The sequence below is a fragment of the Rhinichthys klamathensis genome, unplaced genomic scaffold (genome assembly GCF_029890125.1).
Source record: "Rhinichthys klamathensis goyatoka isolate OS25496 unplaced genomic scaffold, OSU_Roscu_1.1 h1tg000785l_1, whole genome shotgun sequence".
In the NCBI taxonomy this organism is placed as follows: Eukaryota; Metazoa; Chordata; class Actinopteri; order Cypriniformes; family Leuciscidae; genus Rhinichthys; species Rhinichthys klamathensis.
In genome coordinates, this window is record NW_026607182.1 from 110,742 (window position 1) to 125,000 (window position 14,259).

General features: G+C 36.5%; 1 protein-coding gene and 2 non-coding genes across 4 annotated transcripts in view; all 3 read left to right on the forward strand.

Moving 5' to 3' along the window:
• The first annotated feature begins 6,478 nt into the window (after positions 1-6,478).
• LOC130077899 (U11 spliceosomal RNA) lies at positions 6,479-6,614 on the forward strand. Its single transcript, XR_008805849.1, has one exon. It is a non-coding gene; the product is annotated as a U11 spliceosomal RNA (small nuclear RNA).
• Positions 6,615-7,377: 763 nt separating this feature from the next.
• The window catches only part of gmeb1 (glucocorticoid modulatory element binding protein 1), a 14,343-nt gene continuing 7,461 nt past the window's right edge, over positions 7,378-14,259 (forward strand). Inside the window, exons 1-6 of one of the 2 annotated variants that reach the window (XM_056243303.1) lie at positions 7,378-7,476; positions 10,285-10,436; positions 10,599-10,654; positions 11,001-11,122; positions 11,201-11,304; positions 14,125-14,259. The exon at positions 14,125-14,259 is cut by the window's right edge and continues 14 nt beyond it. In XM_056243303.1, the coding sequence (XP_056099278.1) occupies positions 10,306-10,436; positions 10,599-10,654; positions 11,001-11,122; positions 11,201-11,304; positions 14,125-14,259 (548 nt within the window). In that variant the 5' untranslated portion in view covers positions 7,378-7,476; positions 10,285-10,305. Of the gene's footprint in view, positions 7,477-10,284; positions 10,469-10,598; positions 10,655-11,000; positions 11,123-11,200; positions 11,305-14,124 lie in introns of those variants that run through there. The other variant, XM_056243304.1, reaches the window with a different exon arrangement.
• LOC130077895 (U11 spliceosomal RNA) lies at positions 8,967-9,102 on the forward strand. Its single transcript, XR_008805845.1, has one exon. It is a non-coding gene; the product is annotated as a U11 spliceosomal RNA (small nuclear RNA).

Here is a 14,259-nt window from a genome sequence, read left to right on the forward strand (position 1 = left end):
ATAGCACGAACACGAACGCAGGCACTCGACACATGCGAACTAGAACATTTCATCCTTGTTCAGTGTCTGCGCTATTTCTCCAGAAGTTATGAGCGATAACAGTGTTTTTGTACTCAAAATACTTTGTACTAGAATTGCGGGTATCTATCCCCCAGATTAATGCAATGAAATGTAAGTTGGTTCAACTTAATTTGATCAAGTACAGCTTAAATGAAATAGATACATTTTTAATTAGATTTTTTTATGCTTGTCCAACTCAAACTAAAAAATTCAATTGAAAAATAAATTATGATGTCGAAATGCTTCCAATTTTGTTCCCTCTATATACAGTATATAGACATACAGTATATAACTAAAAGTCATTAAAACATGTATAAAACAGTTATTTACTGTAAAACGTCCTAAAATATTAGGAAAAGGAAAAAAATATCCAATAGCTGAATTGAATAACATTCAATATGATAAATAAACATCTGCTGTTTGTTAATGAGTTATTGAATTCAGAACTTTTACATTTTATGTTTACACTTATTCATTTAGCAGACGCTTTTACCAAAGCAACTTACAAATGAATACAACAAGAAACCAAACGTAAGGAGGCAAACACAAGAAGTGCTAAAAAATACAACAATTTAAACATTGATCGGAATATACTAGCTAAAACAGAGAGGGATTTAATAGTCAAAGCATAGAAGTGTTTTTTTTTTTTTAAGTCTTTATTAGTGCTCAAGGAAGAGATGAGTTTTCTGCTGTTTCTTGAATATTGTCAGGGATTCAGCTGTCCGGGTATAGGGTTAGGAATATTGCGCATGTTGGAAGTCCAGCCAGAAGAGCATTGCAATCCAGTCTAGAAATGACAAGGGCCTGGATGGGAAGTTGTTTGGCATGCTCTATTAGGAAGGGCCTGATCTTCCTGGTGTTGTGCAGTGCAAACCTGCATGATGGTGCGATGGTCTTTGCAATGTGGTCTCTGAATGTCTGCTGGTCATCAAAGATTACCAAAAGATTTTTGTCTAAACAGGATGGAATTATTGTTGATGAGCCTAGCTGGATAGTGAAATTATGCTGAATCGTAGGAGTGGCTGAGAAGACGAGAGTCTTTGCTAGATTGAGTTGCAGGAGATGTTCTTTGCTGAGATGTCCGCCAGGCGGTGTAAGATCAGTGCAGCTACCGTCAGATCGTCTACCTAAGATGAAAAGTAAAGTTGTGTTCCTTCACATAGCAATAGTAGGAGAATCCACGTGCCTGTGTAAAATAGGATCCTAAGAATATATGGAGAAGAGTAGGGGTCCTAGCACTGACCCTTCAGGTAACCCCGTGACTAGTTGATGGGCTTTGTATTCCTCCCCTCCCCAGTAAACCTTGAAAGACCTATGTGAGGTAAGATTCGAATCAGCAAAGTGCAGTTCCTGTGATGCCCAGCGATTAAAAGGAGGACAAAATTTTTTTAAAAAGGCATAAACTTCATACTTTTTATGTGGAGGGGCATGTCTCTGCCTTATTCACAATCCTAAAAAGAAGATAATGACATAAATAAATCAGATTTTTTTGCGCAAATATGACTTACTATAGGAAGTTGTCACATTGATGTTCAATAATGCCACAATGATGTTCATCAAACTGTGAAAGAAGATTTAAAGTGCATTTGAATACACATATGACAGCAGATGCTTTTGTTTACATGGTTTTATTTTCCCCAACTCTCACCTAATATGACAGACTGTACATTTCATTTGGTTCTATTGTCTGATAAATATTACTTGGAATAGGGAGAAAACATGGAATATTTTGCCTTTTATGTGTCCTGTTTTTAATATATCGACAACATTTAGATATGGTTCTCCATGTTATTCTCCATATTCTGTAAGAAAAATGTCCGATGTGTCATATTTTAAAAAAAAAAAGTTGCGGGACATATTTCGGTTATCGTTCTTGGTGTGAATGGGCCTTTACACTTAAGCTATTTCTTCAGACCAGAATATCATACAGACTTGCAGATGGGCATAGTCTAAAAGCACCACTGAAAATCTAGTTTTGTCTACTTATATTGAGATGTAACTCACCAACACCAGGATCTTATCTCATGAACTGGCTGTATACTTTATGACACTGATAGTCTCTGAGTAATGAAGACTATTTGCTATTTAGATCAGGGCAGAGGTACAGATATAAGAACCCCATTTCAGGACACTCCTCATTCCACCAGCATGTCAGCAAGACTTCAGTTATACCTGCTGTAAAGAGATTTTGCATGCAGCATAGCTGAGCGTCTTAGCTCCATCATGTGCTGACGGCTTTACTGGGTGTGTTTGGACGTACCTTTCGGTATGGCTACATTTATTGTAAATAGCAGCAGGGCACAATCTACTTAAATGTCAGGTGAGGCTTTGGTGGAAGCTAAAAGGTTTTTGTGGCTTAACCGCAGGTCAGCGTAACGTCTAGTATGAAAATCGAGTATGGGAAAGTCTTCTACGTGCCAGCAGAACATCAAAATTGTACAATTAGCCTGAACACACCTTTTGATTTTACAGATCAGGTATGAAATTCTTCCTGCCAGGATCTTCTATGTAATAGAAGTTGATCATATCCATTCTGCAGACTTCCCCTCAGAAAACGCAGGAAGAAAATTGGCAGATTCAGTTCCTTTTGAACCATGTGCTGGAAAATCAGTTTTCTGTGCTCATTTTCACTTCTTTGTTGTGCAGATGAAAAACCTTCTAATAAATGTGAACAAATTAAACTTTTACAGTGAAATGAGTTAATAACTCAATCCATTTAAAGTTTTAATTATAATATTGACACATTCAAGGGTTTCTCTTCTCACCCAACATTAGAACTTATAAGACACTGGGTTTACACACAAAGAAAGGACTGGACAAATTACTGATCAATCTGCTAAATGTGAAGAATTTAAACAAGTTGGGAGCTGTGGATTTTATGTGTAGGAAATGATGGCGATGAGAGATTGAAGTTAATATGCTGAGAATCAGGTTAAGACTAAATTTATCAACAAAACTCACACATGATAATAGCTAAATGCAGTGTGAAAAGCCTTGTGGAATCACTTTCTGAACATGATATTTCAAATTCTGATGAGTTGAGTAAATTAGGTTATTTTACATTAGTAATAGTGTGTATACATATAGAATGTTTTTTTTCTTTAAATGACTCAATGGACTGAAATATGTGACCACACTGCTGTTGTGTTGTGGCCACTGAACGGTTTTGCACAATTTGACAACTAGTTTCTATGGTAACTGCATTCATTAAATATTTACACATGGCATATTTAACTGCACATTACTCCTCACATACTATTTCACAGATAAATACATTTTATAAAAAAAAAATATATATATATATATATATATATATATATATATTTCCCACAAATCTTTCAAAATGGTGGTGCCAAATACTTTTTACATGCCCCCTTGTGGTCAATAGAGAACAGCTGATTTTAAGAAAGTGGGTTGGAGTGAATGGCATAACAATGATGTTAAATAGCTAGTGTACATGAAATAAGATCATTGTGTATTATAGAGAGAGAATAGGACAGTATAAAAGCAGGATTTTCATTAGTCACCCACTATAAACACTATCAGCCACTCACTGTCGATTCTGATCATAAACACGTCTGTATGTCTACCTTTAGGGGCTCATCAGTGTATTGCACATTTCAAATGTTAAATCAACTGTATTGAATGCTAAAGCCAATAATAATGATGTACATCAAGCTCTGGGCATTGTAAACTGTTAATATATTTGCATTGTGATTCAGTAAATATATAAGATTCAATATGTTTAAATAAAATTAGCATTATCTGTGTTCTCATAATCTCTTGCAGTAGTTTGTTTGTTTGTTGTTGTTGTTGTTGTTGTTTTTGTATGAAAGACAAGCAGTGCAATATGACATGATTTCACCATTGTGAAAATGTACCAAATGACTTTTCAATTATTCTTTCTACAGGTTACTTCGTTATGCCAGTGGCGGAAAGTGAAGAAGGTGCGTCCCAATTCACATACTTCTTTATATGCTGTATTTTAAAACCTCCCCTTTATCCTTATTCACTATTCCTTACACTACTCCACTATAGTCCACAGAACGAGTGAATTAAAACGAGTGAGTGATAGAATGAGCGATTACAGACGCATCCAGCTGATTACAGGTTTTTCAGAGTCGACTCCAACTCTCATCGTTTACTCCATTTACTACATAGCCTAATACAAGATTGCAGTCGTTAATATACATATAATATTTTTCCCCCGACACAAAAGCCTTAAATTCCCCTTATAGTATAGTACTTTTAGTGTGACTGTCCAAATTAGTCCAATTTAGGGGATAACCTTGCATTGAAATGATGAGTATGCTAGCTCTCAATGCCATACCGTTGCCGATACCTAATTTTAGAGGAAACAGTCATGAGAAACAGCCATGGTCGAATATTATGTCAGAATCAAATATACAAGATAGAAGGTATTCTTTAATTAATTAATCTCATTATAATGGTCCTAATGTATGAAGGGATCAAGGCACGTCCGAATCCAATGTTAGCTTTATTTCCTCTCTCCTGAGATAACTTCATCTGATCGATTTCTGAAGGCAGCCTTGTATATTTCACTGCCTTAAATATCCCACAATACTTTGCGTTCCATTCGGTGACAGTTGAGCTAGAAAAATAAAGTTGGCGTCTGAAAGTTTTGGTTGCTATAGTCAGTTTGTGTATAAATGTACGTTTCCAATGTTTTCTAGCGAGAAATGATTACTGTAGTAATTCAATATTTGTTTAGGTATCACCAAAGCTCGCTGTGTTTTGCTGTAAATCATTAAACTGTTACGCTGCCTCAGAAGTCTGTCCGAAATCAGTCTAGTTTTTCAAAGCAAAAACGGATTCTGTGTGAATGGCCCCTAAGGGCTGGTTTTGCTGTTAAAAAAAAGTACAAGGTCTAGAAATGCGTTTTTTGAAAGTTGAACTTTAAAGCAACACCAAGGAACTTTTCCTCTGCGGTCGCCCTACAGGTTGGAAGCGGAATTGTCCTCATTAGAACTATAGAAACGCGACCCGATCTGGCAATCTTACGTGGATATACCAGATAAAGGACCGCAAAGCGGTGCCATAAGTGCATTTCACCATGTCACGACTTTATGAACCACTGAAACGATTTTGGAAACATTTTGAAGGTAAAAAATCCTACTTAGTGTTGCTTTAAACTTGAGGCGTTCTGACATAGAACTTGGAAGCGCTGCACTATTTAGCGTTGTAACAGCGTTGGAGACTGACACAAGAAGAAATTGTTGAATAAAGTCGTAATTTTTGTTTATTTTTGCTTTATAACATCAAGGTTGAACCACTCTAGTCACGTGGACTATTTTAATGTATTTACCTTTCTGGGCCTTGAAAGTGGTAATTGCTGTCTATGAGGGTCAGAGTGTTCTCGGATTTCATAAAAAAATATCTTCATTTGTGTTCTGAAGATGAACGAAGGTCTTACGGGTTTTGTAAAGACATAAGGCAAGGGTAAGTAATAATTTTCAATTTTGGGTGAACTAAACCCTTAAGATTCAATATCGCCACCTAGGCATATCATATAAAATCACTATGACGCCATATAGCCATAGTAATAGTATAATTTATTTTACTTCCTGTTATTTACTTAATAAGATTCGAAAGCAATATAAGCACGTTTTACAACCATTTCATACATAAAATATAAAATAATTTACTTGATGAAATCCAATGAAATCCACACTTGTGTCCTGGCGGGAGGCGTAGGCGTAATTAGCAGGGGTGTGGTTTATAGAACTGCGGGACGCAGATGGCCGCCGAATAAACTCTCTCACCTGAAAACATGAAAACTTTGGGATATAGAAAAAGAATGCTGAAGAAGCCCAGCAGTAGTTTAGCATGGTGTAATAATTCTTCTTCATGCTACAGTACTACCAAGAAACATTTTAGTCCTTGGGGTCAGGAATAGTTTTAATTTACCTATGCTTTATGACCATATGCATTCTCTCTCACACAATATGAAAAACATTTACAGTTGAACGAATTAATAATAAAAACCTTTTTACCTCTTAGATAATTTAGCTATTATTAATTTGATGTTTAATGTGTGTAATTATATTATCTTACTCATTTAAAGTTTGTTTGTAATCAATAGCCAATCAGACAACACAACGAAACATCCAGGGTAATGTTATTGGCCAAAGTGCTTGTCAATCATCCCCGTTACCGCCCCAATCCCATGATGCTTCACTTTAGGATACATTTCTACACAAGTGTTTCGAGCTAATTTAGCGTATTAACCAATAAATATATCTATAATCTTGTGGAATTGATTATACAGTATACAATTAATGGGGAATTGTGAAGTATATTAAAATGTATCGTTGTTTTGACTGGCCAGATAATTGTTACCCTCGCTGAGACGCATTGACTCCCAGAATGTGAGGTCCAGCTGTAGATACAATGGATTAAAAAGGGCATCTGCCGTGAATGGCATAGCTGTGGAAGGGAATCTCTGACACAGTTACGGAATCGCCATCAAGAGATTTCGGATGCACAATTTTTTAAACTCGGAGCTGCCAATGACCGTTGTTCTTGGCGCTCCTAACCATTAAATGGTAATGAAAGATATATCCTTTATAATTTTTCCAAAAAGAGTGTAGTGTAATTAAACATTATAATAAATGGTAATTTATATGCTGATCGATGCATCTATTCTCTGTTTTTTACCTAGTGGAGAATAGATTTACATTCTTAGCATTATGAGTTGTATAGTGTTTTTTGTGAATATCATTTTGATGTGGACTTTTGCGAATATTTTTATTTGAGTGGGTGTGTTAAATTAAAAAAAAATATTTGTGGAAAAATGAATGTAATTGTATCAGATGATATTAAGAGGGGTTACCATATCCATGTACAACGCATAGGCCTACATACTCGTATGGCACTGAAGCTGTTTATTGTTTTATATTGAATGTAACGTTAGATTGGGGTGGATTACCAAATTGCAAAAAACTCCCAAAGTTTAAACAACCCAGTTATTGTAATTATTTTTAATGGATTTTCAAATGCCTGTAGATACCAAGCTAGTGAATTAATGAGTTTCAACATGTATAGTAATATCAGTGTATCTCCAGTAGATCCATTCAATGTTTTCAAATTGTACTCCACACAAGCAGACGCAGAGAGCAGTATTTAGCGGTAGAAATTATTTACAGGAGACTTATTATAGAAACAGTGACCTTTTAAAGTTTTAAACTGTACCATAACATCACAGCTACTTTAACTGATACTAATTCCATGAACCTTGTATATTTTAGTACGAGCAGTCCTGTGTGTACTGTAAAGTCTCTCATGGCTTGAGCTGGAACAGGGACGAGCTTGAGCAGGAAGTGTAGTTCAACAAACTGCGCATGTTCACTCAAAGCCTCTCGCTATGTAAGGATGACACCGACCGCGATCTAAACGGTAAGGCCAGTCCATCGCATTTCAACCTCTCTAATGTAACGGTTAAACATGACTGCATAGCGGAGAACTTCGTCGGGACGTCGACTAGAGGTGTTCGCGGCTCGAGTGGCAGCGGCAGCCCCCTCGAATGGCGGAGGAACGTCTTGTCGTTTGTGTGTGTGCGTCCCGCCGCACGGGAGACGTCATGAGAACAGAACACCGCGGCGCGACGCCAGCGCGTCATTTAGATACAGTCCGCCTGTACGGCCAGCGAACGCTTCATGAATTAGCCGCGCTTGAGGGTGTTTGGGAGTGTGATGTTTGTTTGTAAACACGCACATTCACCCACAAACAAATAAGCAGTGAAATTAAGGTGTGTGTTAGCATAGCACGTTAGCATCACGAACAGCAGATGAGTGTGAATGAAATGGCGCAACATATGAAGAGCTAAAATGCTAACCGAATTAGCCACCGAAGAGCACAACACTTATATAAGTGCAGTCGCTTAGAAACATTCACCATGGCAACCAAAACAGTTATCACCACAATACGATAGGTACAACAATTATTGTTGCTACTGCTAAATCATAATACATGCATGAGGGGTTTCTTTCAAAACAGTGTAATACTTTTTTCATTTAGGTAAATACATTTTTGACAACAGGTGGTTCTTAATAACACCAGTCACTAACTATGGTATTTTGTCGGAATCTGTTGTTACCATGGTAAAGAGAACTAACGTTACCCCGTGTTGTGGTACAGTGAAGATATCACACTGTAGTCTGTAAGTAACGTTACTTTGACGTACTATGACGAGGCTGTACTATGTTCATATTCATGTAACGTTACCATGTCATCTACTCTAACGTACTGCAAAGAATACCATGGTATGCGTTCAATCAAAACATGGTATAATCATGTACTTGCTATTTTGTCTGATAGCATTAGCAATGCAGTCGTTTCGTTTAACAGTCTTCATTAGATAGATGAGCAATAAGCAATAATTTGATCAACTGACCAATGTATATAATTTAAAGCACACTATATCCTGACAACAGTATAAATTATTTTAATTGCAAAAAAGTTTATGTAAAACATTTAGTTATTTTAGTTAAACCATACTTATTTTAAATTATATATTTTATAGTTTTATATTTGTTTAAATAGTGAAATGCTTGGTCATGTAACAGTGACTTGAAGTCACTTTTCATCTCAGGCCATTTTAATAACGAATGGACCACTGGTTTAGGTTCAGGTAACTTAACTGGCTTAAGTCTTGGAGTAAAAATTATTTAAATGCACAATTTCCTTATTTGAATATTATGTGCTTAGACACTAGCTTGAAGATTTGCCTTATCACACAGTTCACTTTCATTTGTTCATACTGAATTAATGCTACAGATGAGACCACTGTATAATCTGTTGTTTATTACTGTCTGCGGTCCGAGTTACCGTCATTGAGATACCCTGACACCTTTAGTGGATCTTCCAGTTAGGGAATGTGAAAGATTAAAAAGGGTCTCTGCCGTGACTGACATAGCTGTGGGAAGGGACTTTCTGACACAGTTATGGAATCATTATCAAGAGATTTCGGATGCTCAATTTTGTAACTTTAGGCTACAATTGATCGATGTTCTTGGTGCCTTGATTTTTAACTGTAAAGAAAATAAAAACAAAGTATTAAAGCAATATGCAATGGTGTTATAAGTTGAAATTTTCCGTGTCAAGCTTATGTCACCTTTGTTTATGTGTGAAGTTTTATGTGTTTATGTTGTTTAAGAGGTGGTGGAGCACATTATAACATTTATATGATTTACTACTACATTTTTGGAATAACACGAAAAAAAATTTTTTGTACAATAAAACCAGGACCGTGGTTTAAGAAACTGATATGGTCAATGTTGATTTTAAATGTCGGACATATCAGGCAATACATCTTCTGAAATATAATCAGTAGTTTAATGGAATATCATGCATATTATTATTATTATGTACTCTACCGGTCAAAAGTTTGAAATAATTATGATTTTGAAAGAAGTCTGTTTAAAGAAGTCTTTGTGTTTAAAAGAAGTCTTATGCTCACAATGCTGTATGCTAAAAATACAGCAAAAACTGTTATATTGTGAAATATTATTATACTTTAATATATATTTTTTTATGTTTTCTATTTTAATATATATTAAAAATGTAATGTATTCATGTGATAGCAAAGCTGAATTTTCAGCAGCCACTACTTCAGTCTTCAGTGTCACAAGATCCTTCAGAAATCATTCTAATATGTGACCCTGGACCACAAAACCAGTCACATGGGTCAATTTTTTAAATTGAGATTTATGTATCATATGAAAGCTGAATAAATAAGCTTTCCATTGATGTTATGGTTTGTTAGGATAGGACAATATTTTGCCGAGATACAACTATTTGAAAATCTGGAATCTGAGGGTGCAAAAAAATCGAAACATTGAGAAAATCACCGTTAAAGTTGTCCATTTATGTTTGCGATTGTGCTGCATTCACTCACAAAAATAAATGTTTTATATATGTACTGTAGGAAATTTACAAAATATCTTCATGGAACATGATCTTAATGATTTTTGGCATAAAAGAAAAATCTATAATTTTGACCCATACAATGTATTGTTGGCTATTGCCACAAATATAGGCTACCCGTGTGACTTGTGACTGGTTTTGTTGTCCAGGGTCACATATGCTAATTTGGTGCTCAATTGTTATTATTGATATACTCAATTATTATAATAATAATCTTAATTATTCCAAACATTTGACCGGTATAGATAAAATATTCACCAGGAATTTCATACTCCTCAGTGTTGAAGGAGAGCGCGGGCTATGGCAGAGACAGAAGTCACTGTGTCCGTGGAGGACATGGTGATGATGAAGAGCACAGAGGAAGAGGATATGGAGCCTGACAACCAAAGCAAGACTCAAATGATCCTACAGCTGCAGCCCATCACAGCTGGGTAGGTGTGAGGATCCTAAACTAGACAGCTAGGTATATCAAAAGAGACACGCATATAATAATACTTTACATATGTCCTATCTTTAAAAGGACCGAAACAGCTTAATTCTTGGGAGTTAACAGGTGGAGATTGATGTTATAGATGGATGTTTTATGTTTGTAGGCTTGGAGATGAAAGCAGTGAGACAGATGCTGCAGTTGTGGCAGTGGAGACACAAGGTAACCCTGTCCCAAAACGTATTGATAGTCTTTGCATTATGACTGTGGGTTTTGCACAGCCAAGCACCACTCATATGTTCTTCATTTAATGTAGTCTTGTAGTTTAAACAGTCAATAATTCACACCATAATTATTAGACTGTAATCTGTCTGTAGTTTCCTGCAAACGCGTCTTAGCTGTAAAAATGCTCTATGGTCTGTCTGCTCAAATTTATCAGCGCTCTCCAAGCAGCGGATTATGCTTCAGTTTCTGTCACTAAATACACCTTATGCAGTTTTCCCACAACACTGTTGTGTGTGTGTGTGTGTGTGTGTGTGTGTGTGTGTGTGTGTGTGTGTATGTTCAGATGAGGCATCTGCTGAAGGAGAGGATTTGGAGCTTGGTTATCCCATTACATGTGGCGAGAGTAAAGCCATCCTTCTATTCAAGAAGTTTGTCTGCCCAGGAATCAATGTCAAATGTGTGAAGGTTGGTGTCGTTTAGACCTTAATGCTGCAGATAACAGTTGCTAATGTGTTTAATCTGGCTTTCTCTGTTTCTCTGCAGTATGAGGATCAGTTGATTAGTCCAAAGCAGTTTGTGCACATGTCGGGTAAAGCCACTTTGAAGGACTGGAAGCGAGCGATCCGGATGGGTGGGGTTATGCTCAGGTAATAAGCATTCTGGGTCTCTTCAGGTCAGACCTCAGTGCCAGCTATCAGTGTTTGTAGTTTTTATGTGTCCCATTACAGTATTGGTAGCCTTTCATAGCATATCATATATTTTTAATTCTTTTTTTTTGTTGTTGGTGCCACTATATATTAAGTGTATTTCCCAGACTAAAATGCATGTTTGATATGTTTTAACTGAAAGCAACTTACACTGACATATCTTAAAATTGTTCCATTGTTTTGTTTCAAGAGACACACCAGTAATGTTTTTTCTAAGGCATGTTTATAAAGGCTACGTACATATCCTAATTTGAACTGAGGCTTTGGCAAGGTCTGGCTTAATCTAACTGAACTACTAAATTACTAATTTGATAAAAGGCACTTGTTGTGTACATCCATGTTTTTACATTGTACTCAAAATTAAAAAAAAACTTCATGTAATTACAGCTGTAATTAATTTCTATAGCTACATCTACAGTATGGTTACACTGTTGACCCTTTCCTTACACCTTAACCCACCCTTAAGGCCCCGATATACTCGCGGCAAAGTTTTTTTTTGTTCTTCGTTTAGGGGTAAAACAAATTTCGAAATACGCGAGTAGCGATATACTGTTAGCGAACATCCGAATATGTAATGAATATGTAAATGTGTGGTGTGCCCTTTCCTCTCAGTAACAAAATAAACACAACAAAATTGAGAAAACAGCAAGCATTTTAATAAAGCATAAGAAAAACATCTGATCATAGCAACGTGGTTATGTGGCACTCCATAAAAGTCACGTCACGTTTATTTATATATCACTTTATACAATAGATTGCTTAAAATCAAGCAGCTTTACCGTATCAAACATGAAAAACAGTGTCAGTGTTTCGTTTCATCAGAAGTACTACTTAATTTTCTACTATAAAGCAGCTCTCCAGTGTGTTCATGTTTTCACTCAACCGACTGAACAGGCCAAATTAACCAGAAAATATTTTCACATGAAAGAAGGCGGAGCCTCCGCAGCCTACCTATTACGTAATCACCACGGACCAATGGTAATACAAAGGTGTTTAGCAGCCGCTTTGGCAAGCTGTTTCGAACTCCCAAAACGAACTCCAAACAAACTTTGTTTCGGCCTGATTTTGTTTGAAATGACGTCACATCAGTTCGTTCTTCGATTTCACTTGGGAGTGTATCAAGGCCTTTAAACCTAACCAAACCACCAAACCTGTCCCTGACCTTACCAGTGTTTTGCGATTCAACATGAACACAATAAGTACAACAATTTTTTTGATGTAGGTGTGACCTTTTTTCCCCTTTGTAATGTTAGACACACTTTGTTTCTGCTTGAAATTCAGTCATAATTTATTTACATAATATATTTACAGAGTTATGACACTTTGCTGTACTGTTTTAAAAGCTGTAGATTTACTCTGTTGAGTCCAATATACAGCCCTATTCTGCAATAGCAACCTCATAAAACAATTTCCACCAAAATGTGCCACTCAAACTGAAGATCAGATTGAAAATATCAGAGATCTTGTAAAAATTTACTTCAGCCACTCCAATGGTTTATAAAGGTACTAGTGCAGTGCCCGTGCAAAATCTGTTTTTGTGTGTGTTTTTAGTAATTGTTGGTTTGGTGTGTTTGAGTGTTCATAGTTACAATTACACAGTAAAAGTTCAGTGACATTTTTATTTGTGCATGGTAGAAAGCAAATACTGATACTGACATAATGACATACAATAAATATGGAAGATTGAACTACATGGTTGCATAACAATTTATAATGGTGGTATTAGGTGACATGCATTTGGGTATCTGTGTACAGGTAGTAGGAGTTTAGATTAGATTACATAGCAATTTAAGATGGCATATTCAACATCACATAGTTACAGGCTAACTTCAGCGCGTATGACACAGTAATAACTTAGCATTGAGACCAGGCTATGCTTGAGCAAACAGTTTGTGAATAGGCTTCTACAAATGATGGCTGTGAAAGAGACTGTGAACGCATTGAAAAGGATATGCTTAGTTGGTGAACAGCGATAACGTTAAGCGCACCAGAATGAAATATAATATTCAGAAGTAAACAGTGTAGCTGACTTACAGATTCAGTTAACATCCACAAATGAATGACGATTCAGGGAGCAGGCTACACAGTGAACTCCGAAAAAACGCTACGCTTGAGCAAACAGTTTGTGAATAGGCTACTACAAATGATGGCCGTGAATAAAATATAATATTATATTATAATATTAATTTATTATATAATACAAACTTGGCACTCCACTTACTCGTGCAAGACACCTGTCAAGTCACACCTGTCAAGCAAGACACCTGTCAAGTTTGAAATCCATCGGACTAACTGTTCGAGAGATATGCGAATATCACAATAGCTAAATTAGCATTAGCACAGCATGGCAAATTCACTTAACCAATTTAAACATGAGTGAAGTCTGTGTGGAACTTTTTTTCACCCTCACGCAACAATCGCACATATTCCTATTGAAATGACTGGATATCGTCCTCTAACTTTCGCTGAGCTCCGGTAAATGTGACTGTTCTGTTTGTGATTGTTCTGATGGATATGCAGAGCGGTAGGTGGTGCTACACACAGACAGGAACACCACAAGCTTTGACAGTTTTACTACATTTTACTCTTATCATTAGTACTTCCAGATGGATCACTGCCTAACATTGGAAACTCATTTGTTACAATAGATCAAGGAAAATTCCCCACTTTGACCCCTTCAGATTTTTTAATAAAAAAACAAATATTCTTCAGCTAAGTATTAGTCTTAACCTCTGAAAGCTCTGTGTGTGTGTCATGTAGGAAAATGATGGACTCGGGTCAGCTGGATTTCTATCAGCACAGCACTCTCTGCACAAACACCTGCCGCAGCACCAAGTTTGACCTGCTGATCAACAACACACGCTTCCCACCGGACGGCAGTGGGCTCAACACACC